Source organism: Anopheles ziemanni, chromosome X (assembly GCF_943734765.1).
Source record: "Anopheles ziemanni chromosome X, idAnoZiCoDA_A2_x.2, whole genome shotgun sequence".
Classification (NCBI taxonomy): domain Eukaryota; kingdom Metazoa; phylum Arthropoda; class Insecta; order Diptera; family Culicidae; genus Anopheles; species Anopheles ziemanni.
The window spans coordinates 14,541,714-14,552,047 of NC_080707.1; the positions used below are offsets into that span (position 1 = coordinate 14,541,714).

General features: G+C 49.6%; 1 protein-coding gene across 1 annotated transcript; it reads left to right on the forward strand.

Moving 5' to 3' along the window:
* Positions 1–2,713: 2,713 nt before the first annotated feature.
* LOC131291239 (uncharacterized) lies at positions 2,714–9,199 on the forward strand. Its single transcript, XM_058320424.1, has 10 exons — positions 2,714–2,755; positions 2,839–2,888; positions 2,976–3,426; positions 4,156–4,999; positions 5,068–5,202; positions 5,274–6,049; positions 6,536–6,595; positions 6,672–7,255; positions 8,603–8,927; positions 9,029–9,199. The coding sequence occupies exons 1-10, from the start codon at positions 2,714–2,716 to the stop codon at positions 9,197–9,199; spliced, it is 3,438 nt and encodes a 1,145-aa protein (XP_058176407.1).
* Positions 9,200–10,334: the final 1,135 nt, after the last annotated feature.

A 10,334-nucleotide genomic window follows, 5' to 3' on the forward strand; every position in this document is an offset into this window, starting at 1 on the left:
ATTCATGAAGTGTCTATTCGACTCTAAGTCTATAATAGTCTTAGTGACTATTTAGTATAGCCGCACTTATGGTGTTTATTGGATACATGTCAAAATATTCATTTTTCTGAAGACTTTCTGTATTTTAATAATCAATGGCTCATCTAGCAATGCTCGATAACCTGGAAAATCCTTTTAGGCATACATCCAACCAAGTTCTTTAAAATCTCTCTCTACTCCCATCCTTAAACTGCCACTTTAAGATCAGTAGTACTATTTTACTGCTTTTTGTTGGCGTAGATTCCGCCGAACAATGATTCCCCAGATGTTTTCCACTGGATTTTGATCCAGTCATAAGAGGTATAAATTCAACTCTTTTCCGAAGCACTTGATGAATATCTGTTTGATTAGTACTTATTTATTTCATTTTTATTTTATTGTTGTTTCCTTAAGCTTTCGGAAGGAATTCTTACACGATTTCAGGCATAATATACTCTGTTTTGATATATTAGACACGCCAATGAAGATATTCTATTACCTCATTTTGTTTTAAATAGCTTGTTTTAGCTTAAAAGAGCGGCGATGGACCAGGCTTTCGCCTTTATATTTCCTTCAACGTATCTTCTAGACTAGTCTAGAGCCATTTGTGTGTTTTGTTGAAAAATAGATTTGTTTTCATAAGTTCTTTACCATTTCAATGTGTGTCTTTAATTGTATGTTTGCACCTTTAGTTTGAAACCTTTTCGATATGTATGATATAAGTGTGTAATGGAGAGATTTTCAAACGTTTCTTAAGGTTCTCACTACTTAGCAGAAATGGAAAGTTGCATCCGAAAGCTTTTTGTGCGAGCAAGTGTCGGTCGGTCTCTTGTATGCCAGTCTTGTTACCCGTTAAGCTTTTCCGATTTCCTTTTTCGGTCCTATGCTCCGGGAAAAGGGATTTTAGGCAAGTGGTATCATATTTCCGTTGGCCTTGATTGACCAATTTCGATAAATTGCATATGTTGTCCATCGTTTGTCTTGTTTGGATGTGTTTTTCCCTTTGTTTTCGATTTTTTTTACGGTTGTTTGTTCCGTAAATTAAGGGAAAACAAGGTTTCGTTCTCTAGAATCATTTAGATTAGTTGTCCAGGTAAACATTTATGCCACAAAATCTTTCTGATACGGTACAGGGTATAGATGTAACTCCTTGCCACTCTCTTCTCACACACACACACTCTCTCTTTCTCGTTTATTTGCCCCCAAAGTTCCACTGGATTCCGTTCCTCTCTCGCGGATTTGCCCGGAAAATCATCCCTCCGCCTCCGGTAGTTTCCCCCCCTCCCCTACTTCCCTTTCTCTTTAACGTCAGGAAAGCTGTCAAATACTGTTTGATTGATGTCTGGCGTCTTTTCGGCCCAGGGAAATTTGTTTACGTTTTTTTCTGCCTCACAGCTTCTGTCTGTTTTTTTCTCTTCTCCCTCTTCTTCGCCACCTCCGACGCAGTCGCGAGAACAAAAAAAAAAGCTGAAAAGGGGGAAGAAAAACCCCGTCACCCAACGCGGGTGGGAAAACCCTTCACCAACACCGACGCGTGCGGGTGTGTGGAACGTAAATAAATCCCACAAGTGTCGCTCGTGGGTTTAGGCTGTACCGAGGGTCGCGTCTCTGCCAGCTCTCTGGCGTTACGAGGCTGGACGCTTCCTTAGTGCATTTTCCCGAGTCGTTGTCTTTTTTCGCATAAGCAAAGCAAAGTGGTGGTGTGGTGAGGCCATTTTAATGGCGCCCAAAGAAAATTGTTGACGCTCCTGGTGCGGAGGTAGGCAGCTCGAACGAATCGATCTGCTGCGTGCAGTTTCATGCGTTTTCCATGCTGCTGCAATGGCCGAGCTGAGGCTTGCATCCTTCGTTTTCCTGTGTGCTGTCTGTGCGCGCGCGCGCACGTGTGTGTGAGTGAGGGAAAACTGACAGAAACGGACGGCGGCCGTGCCGCGAGTGGTAGTGCGAGAGGCATGGCAGTCTCAACAGGGTGGTAGCAGCAGCAGCAGCAGCAGCAGCGTTTTGGCAGTGCACCAGAGTGCAGTGGCTCTTTCCCCCGTTCGGTGCCACATCCCCAGTGGAAAAATTTGCATACTTTCCATTTTCCGCCACGCACGGGCACAGGGGGGGAAGGTCCGGACGTCGCGTCCTGGTGGGGTGGAAAATCGCTCCGCCTCGCGCAACACCGTGTCTCCACCGTGACAGCCGTTTTTCTTTGTTCTGGTAGTGGGACGCCAACAAGACTCCAGTCCGCGCAGTCCGGAGTGCCAAAACACCTGCCAGCTTCAGAGCTTCGTCCATCAAGCAGGTGCGATCCCGTAAGGTGAACTCCATTAGACCCCCGTTTTCGGCGACGAACAGAGGGTCCAGCTCATATCCCGTTCCTGGATCCCGCGAACCCGATTAGTATTGATTTTGGCGAACGTCAGACGACCGGAGCAGCGAATAAAATAAGAGAAAGAAAAAAAAAACACACACACAGTGCGAGATGCGTCCCAGCTTCAGCAGGCGTCAGTGAGAAGTCCCTTTTGCCAGTGGGTGGGCAAACAGTGACAGTGTGTGACAAGGACGGAAAGAAAGAATGGATGCTGCGAAAGGCACTCGGTGTCCGTGCGGGGGGGTGTGAGTGAAGACAGAACGGCGTTTTGGAGTACCTTCGTATGAGTTCGGTAGCGAGACGAGGGAGCGGGGAATCAACCAAACCGGAGCGGAGACGATGGCAGGCCAGGACTCGTACGGCTTCGTTGGGACGTGGGAGGTAAGAGCGTTTGCCATGCGGATTCCTCGAACGTCAACATGCAGCCTACGACTCACCAACAACGCGCTACCTCTTTGTTTCAGATACTGGAGTCGCATCTCGACGGCACCGGGGAGAAGCTAGGTCTCGAAGGGTAAGGCTAGACCTCCATATGGCTACGGATTGTTTGTGCGTGAGTGCGTGTGTGTAAGTATGTGTTTTTTTTCCTCCAACTCCACAGCATCAAGTTCCGCCTGGACGAGATGGGAGATATCATATGGTACAACGATCTGATCAACACGAACAGCCGGAATGGTGGTGGTGGTAGCGGTGGTGGTGAACCGGACGGTCAGCACCGGTGGAGCTCGGCGCTGGACGGGTCCGCCTTCTGCCCGATCAACGACTCGGCGGCGGTACTGTTCAGCTGCGAGACGTTCGAGATCGTGGAGCTGTCGTCGAACGGGCCCGGGCTCATCTTTGGCGCGTACACCGGCCACAGCATCGAGTTCCGGACGAACCTGTACAACCCGGGCGAGCGGATGTCGCTGCGGTGCGACGGCTGGTGCGAGCTGCTCTGCCAGCGGGTGAAGGACGACCAGTCCGTCGGCCAGGAGGAACCGTTCACCCTCATATCCGTGCTCGACGACGGCAACTTCTGTGATGTGACTCTCAAGAGTTGTGATAACATGATCGTAAGTTCCCTCAGACGTCCTCCTCGTCTGATTCAAGAGACGTAGAATTAAGTCTCTTACACATGTTCACCATTCTGGCATCTTCTGAACATATTCTGCGTACAGTGATAGCGCGAGGATAAACCATACCGGAACTCCTGAGTTCGTATCTAGAGTCCGCAACCTCGCGGTATTTCTTCTCCTCGGTTGATAGGTTTCAGTAGTTCTCATTTAGAGGCAAGTCCCTCTAGCTCTTCTATGAAGTTATCTCATAGCTTCAACGAAAGGCGGAACTCTTTGTCCGTGACACAATTCTAATACAGTCCAAACCTGACCTTGCTTAAGTAGTACCAGTTTAAGCATCAGAACTCCGGTTTATCGAAACTAACTGACGCGGCAAAGTCAAAAGTGTAGCTCTATTTGTCTGATACCTCAATGAAAGACAAAATTATTTGCTCGTGACACAATTCTATTCCTCTCAAAAGCTGAACGTGCTAATGAAGAACCATTCTAAGTCTTAGAACTTTGGTTTATCGGATCTAACTGACGCCGCAAAGCCAAAAGTGTAGCTCTATTTCTCTGACACTTCAATGATAGGAAGAACTCTTTGTCCGTGACACAATTCTATTCCTCTCGAAAGCTGATCGTGCTCAAGAAGAACTATTTGAAGTCTCAGAACTCTAGTTTATCGGATCTAAATGAGGCTCTGATATCGCTTATTCATATCTTCCTCCTCGTTTGACGTTCCAGTACAATGTTCACTCGCCGATACTGCGTCTGAATGGGTTCGACTGTAGTAGTATGACAGCCGCCTCGACCTACCAGCATCTGGCCAGTCGTTTTGAGTGTGCGGAGCAGGCGCAGGCACTCGCCGCCGCCCATCCGCCACTGATGAAGATGTCGTCGGTGCCGTGTGCCCGGACTGCGCGCACTAACAGCAGCGCCGCCAGCCCGTCCCGTGCGTCCGTGCTCGGCCTTGCGCCCACGTTCAGCGTCAGCGCGAGCGCCACCCCGAGCATGCACGCGACCGGTGGCGGCTCGATGACGATCCTCAATCCCAACTTCCTGCTGCCGCCGACGCTCGAGCCGTACAACCTGTCGCCGAAGCAGCTGACCCACATATCCAACTCCTTCAACTGTTTGGCACCGAGCGCCGGGGGAGGAGACGGTAGCGGCAGCGCTGGATCAATCTTCCTGGACGTACCGAAGCGTCACCAGCAGGCATCCTGCTCCGACTCGAATCTGAACGTCGACCGGAACGTGTTCTACTTTCCGGACGCGGTGCCAGTTTGCCGGGGCGTCAAGTTTAAGCCGCCACCGTCATCGCCGTTTCGGGCACGGAGCCCGTCGCCATTTCCGATAACGTCGTTGGAAACGCCACCCTCGTCACCGCTCACTCCACTGTCGGTGCTGGGCAACATTCCCTCGAAGCTGCTGGCGACGATCCTCCACTGGCTGTACTGCGAGTGTCTGCCGGAGCAGCTCGACGAGGACTCATGCATACAGCTGATAAACATGTGCGAAAGCACGACACCGCTGAGCCGCATGATCGAACCGTGCAAGAACTACCTGAGGAACATCCAGCTCAAGAAGTGTAAGTGCTGGTATCATGCTACCCTTGCCTGTTGCCACTAGTTCATCCCCTCACATTGCTCCCATTAGTTGTCATCGACATCATCAACGATCTGCACGACAGTCTGAACCACCTGATCCAGATGGTGAATCCGGGTACCATTTCCCACAGTCCCTGCGTCCTCTGCCAGGTGTTCAAGGAGGGCGTTAAAGAGTGTCTCACTGGTGAGTATTGCTACCTATTACCGAGTGGCATAAGAGATTTGACCTACTGGTTTTGGATATCCTCACCGCAGCGATCGTAAAGCTGCTGCAGTTCTGTAACATCTTCACCAAGGACGCGACGACCTTCACGCGGCAACAGCGACACGAAATCATCAAGTACGTACGCACCCGCATGCCGATCTATCTGTCGCAGGTGCACCAGCTGCTGCAGAACGTCAACCTGGTGCTGGGCAGTCTCACGCAGGAGGACCGCAACGACCTGGTGTCTTACCTGGTGCCGGAAATAACGGGCGCACTGGAAGTCCTCAGTGCGGCCGTGTCCGAGATTAAACTGTCGCTCGAGAAGGTGTGCAAGGATTTGAAGAGCTCACAGCAGCAGCAACAGCAGCTTTCGGACGGCGGAGCCCAATGTCGGCCACCACCATCCGGAGGTCGAATTGGTGGTGGTGGTGGTGGTGGTCGCACTGGCCAACAGGGAACTCGGTCGGCGGAGCGTACGGCTGCGAGCAGGGCGCGTACGCGTAGTGCCGCCACCGACCAGACCCGCCTCGGTCAGAGCTCTTCCGAGTCCGACCTGAAGTTCTTCCTGTACATGTACGAGGTGAAAAAGATGCGCGACATCTATGGGCGGGTGACGAGCACGCTCGAGGTGCTGCTGCACAAGAAGAGCACGTTCAACGAGATGAACCTGCTGGACCAGCATCAAACGGTGCGGCGCAACCTGGAGCAGCTGGCGGTGGAAGTACCGGCCGCCATCGGGCAGCTCGAGGAGCTGTGCGACACGATCGACGAGAAGATCGGCTGGAAGGAGTTTAAGTTTTGCTTCAAGTTTCTCACCAGCCAAGTGGTAATGTCTCCAAAACCCGGAACAGGAGCTAGCTTGAATGCGTATATAGATTCGGTAACGTGAGTCAATCCAGTGTGAGTGAGGTGTAGTGGAGAGTCAATTCTTTCATTTACCCAGGATGGATTTGTTCACTTAGAATGATTTAGCTCACTTAGATCCATTGGCTCACTTAGAATGGTTTGACTCACAGGACTGATTTGACTCACTGAGAGCGATGTGCCTCATTTAGAATGGTTTGACTCACAGGACTGATTTGACTCACTGAGAGCGATGTGCCTCATTTAGAATGGTTTGACTCACAGGACTGATTTGACTCACTGAGAGCGATGTGCCTCATTTAGAATGGTTTGACTCACAGGACTGATTTGACTCAGAGTGCAACAGTTAAAGAGTTAACCTACCCCTCACCAACTCTTGATTAGTTTGCACTTTACTTGTTGGAAGGAGTTACTCTAAAAACTGAGCGCCTATTTTCCGCTTTCACAGAATGGTATTGTCTCGAAGCTGTTGGAGCATAAATCTGCCTTAAACGATGCGATGCTATACGTGAGTTGTGGCGGCTGGAGGTATTCCCGTAGCTCGTACCTAACCAACCGTGCCCTGGTTCCTATTTCTCTCGCAGATCTCCAACCTGGTGCAGAAGGAACAGTTCACCGGTGCGCTGGTCGAGCTGGGCTTGCTCGATAAGCGCAGCGTGGAACCGGCAATACTGCACGAGTGCGCCAAGAGACGCTGCACGGTTCGGTCGAGCGGCCAGCGGCAGCTGGAGTACGCGACGGTCAAGGTGAACCTGGTGCAGAACCTCTGCGAGCCACCGACGGCATCGCACAGCAGCCTCTCGAAGAACGCGCTCAAGCTGCTCCACTCGGGCCAGCTGGCGGACATGGAGTTCGAGGTGATAGTGTCGCTGGCGGACCATCAGAACGAGAACGTCGCCTCCACGTTCGACTTCAGCCCGGACGATAGTCTGCCGCTGAACGGGGCTGGTGGTCAGTCCGGGTCGGGTGGTCGCACTGGCCGCGCGATCCTGGCGGACAACAGCAACACGGCGGTCGAAATGGACGTCGGCGGCAGCGGCACGAGAAGCACCGGCATCGTCAAGGGCTCGCAGTCGCACTGCTTTAAGGCGCACCGTGTGATAGTGGCAGCCCGGTGTGACTGGTTCAAGAAGGCGCTCATATCCGGCATGCAGGAGGATATTAATCGGTACGTACGATGGTGTTACGCGTCAAACTCCCAACCAACTCTAATACTCCTCTGGCACAAACAACACGAGTAGTTGATAAGCTTGGCCTAACGCACTTTGAAGACTATCCGTGGAGACCTTATGTTTGGAAAAGTTATCTCGTGGCTCGGTTAGTCCTATACTATAATATGCTTGGTGTCCAAATGAGTACCCTGAATTGTCACGATCAAAAGTAAGGCAACTCGTACATGCCTGTTCGATCCTATAAGGGTCTCCCACCAAGCCAGCTTCTAGGTCTTACTTCGTTCGAGATAACGATCAGCCTATTAGTAATAAACAAAACGGCTCCAAAACCCGGAACAGGTTCTGATCAACTCCAGACATTTTTGGAGCCAGCTCCGGAGCTGTTGGAGCGCCCCGTAGCATCATTCACTAGTACCTATGTTCTGGATAAATGTGACGGCTGATTGGCTACTGATGGGCTACGATCCCCTGCTTGGGAGTCTTTGATATTTCAACACTTTCGCTGGCCGATTTGACTCCCAGAAGAGTTGAGTTTTATGAAGCATTAGGCAAGATTTACTCATTTGAATCTTTAAAAAAAAAATTCATTCTGATTAATTTTTAAATCTTCATTCAAAGATCACTGAATCTCAAGATTCGTTCAGATCCATTAATCGGAATCTCAATAACCCAACTCTAGTTTCCAATCTTTTTCTTTCACTCATTTTCTAGGAGTTTTCCTTTCCTATTCTAACCATGAATTTATTGAGCAGCCTGGCCCCATTTCAGCTATCTCGCCAATCTGCTTGTGTTTATTATAGCTAAGATTATATTATAGGGGTTCCTGGGGTAATACGCTCCCCTTAAGGAAAATTATTGAATTTACAATTAAGTGATTGTTGATTTTATAAATTTGTTTGGTTCATTAAGGTTAAACCTAACAACCTGTTAGGGAATGTTTGCCTTTTTTTGCTAAAACAAAGGTAAATCTCTGATTTCAGTAAACAGAATTAAGCTGGCCATGTATAAAACCAACGATTTTTGCACAATTTATTCCTTCGCGGAATGGTTAGTGGTTTCATTAACCCCTTCATAGGCGGATGGAATTTGTACTGCTTTGCCTTTTGCTTTTGTTTCTACTTTCGTACGTTTCGTTTCAAACACGTTCTGGTGTGTTTGTGAACTTTTATTCACATATTTGACCCTAAACGATGCGATTGAACCAAATTGCTAATCCCAATAACAAATAATACATGAGCCACCGCTAGTTTGCGTTAGTTGCTAAGCTGTATTGCATATAGCCTAAGAGATCCATTAGTAAAATCAATTAGGTAATCAACTAACACGGCTTCCAATCTTTGCAGCAAGATCATCATCTACGACACCTCGCCTGTGATATTCCGGCGGCTGCTGCTGTACTTGTACGGCGCCCCGGTCGACAAGTCGGTCGGCGTCGACCAGCTGTGCGAGCTGATGCTGCTGGCCGACCGCTACTCGGTCGACAATCTGAAGGCGATCTGCGAGGAAACGCTGGTCGCCTCGATCGACAGCGACTCGGTCATCTGCCTGTACGGCATCTCGGATCGGTTCAACGCGGGCACGCTCAAGGCCCGCTGCCTGTCGTACCTTTCGCAGCACAACGAGCTGACGCAGCGCGACATCTTCCAGGAGCTTCCGTTGTATCTGCAGGTACACGCGCGCGCGAGAGAGATAGAGCAAGACCGAATCCAAAACAAACCTTCACGCCGCTCAACGTCGTTTGCGTTTTTTTTCCTTTTTCTATTCTGCAGAACGAAGTGCAAGAGCTGATCCGCTGGTGTGGCCGGGCTCCGGAGCCATGGTGCGATCGGCTGGAGCGCTCCCGGTCGGAGCGGACGCGCCACTGCCTGAAGAGCCCCTCCAAGGCATCGAAGTCGTCGTCGTCATCGAGGTCGCGCAAATCCTCCCCGTCGTTCATGTGACCGTGATCGCGCAGACGATACGGTGCGGCGGCGGCTGTGGTGCCCTCTGGGGTCGGCAACCCCAGCGCGGCCGCATGAACCGAACAAACCATTACATTTACAACCAGCTGGACAAGGGATTAACTTTAAGTATTTTATTGTTACCGTAGGTAGAGATTAAAATTTTGCGCGAACGGACTGCAATCGGTAGCTATTCACAATATTTTTCGAACGGAAGTGTACACACACACAAAGACACACACACACACACAGCGAACTGGGAGAGCGTTAGTGATTATCCTTCAGGAGTTCTTCTTTGTTTGTTTTTCCTATTCCAAGCCAACATTGGCAGACTTCTTCTTCTTCTTCTTCTTGGCGTAACGACCTCTTGGTCATGCCTGCCCGTTAAGGGCTTACGAGACTTGTTTCCCTGTTGTACGTGGATAGTCAGTCCTCTCGTACAGGGGAGGGTCCGGTCTCGGTTGGGATTCGAACCCTTGCCGTCGAGGTGCTGAGCCTCGGCGCTCATGGGCCGATTTTCTAACCGGCGCTACCGCTCGGCTGTCGCGGACCCCTGGCAGACTGCTCGAACGAAATACTAAGCTACACTCTTTTTACAAATCTTAGTGTAATTGTGTAATTCACCTCCAATCCCCTACATTCCACTTACCACTATCGAGATGCATCAATGGAAACTGATATCCGGCTAAAAAGCTGACGTCTGCAGATCGTAGCACCACGCAACACACACGCGCGCTTTAACACTAGTTGTACCAGCGCATCAGTTTGTTCCAAATCTGGTTTCCAACGCATTGATTTATCGAAAAAAAAAACTAAACAAAAAAGCTCTTGTCTATTTAGGTCAACGTGTGCATTTTGCAAATTTTTGAAAAGTCGTTTGAAAGATACATTTGTACTCTTTCATATGATGTTTCCATTGTGGCTTTTCTCACCGCGCTAACTCGGTGTAAAGAGAAAAAGATCGTGTGTTTTTCACTTCCGAAGGAAAACCGATAGCTTAGAATAAAAACAGTACACTAAACTTCCATTTCGAACTTTTTTGCACGTAAAATGACGCGTAAATGTCCCAAATGTTGTCTGAAAATAAAAACTATCTTGATTAGACACAAAGTTAAGAAAGGCCCAAAAATACTTG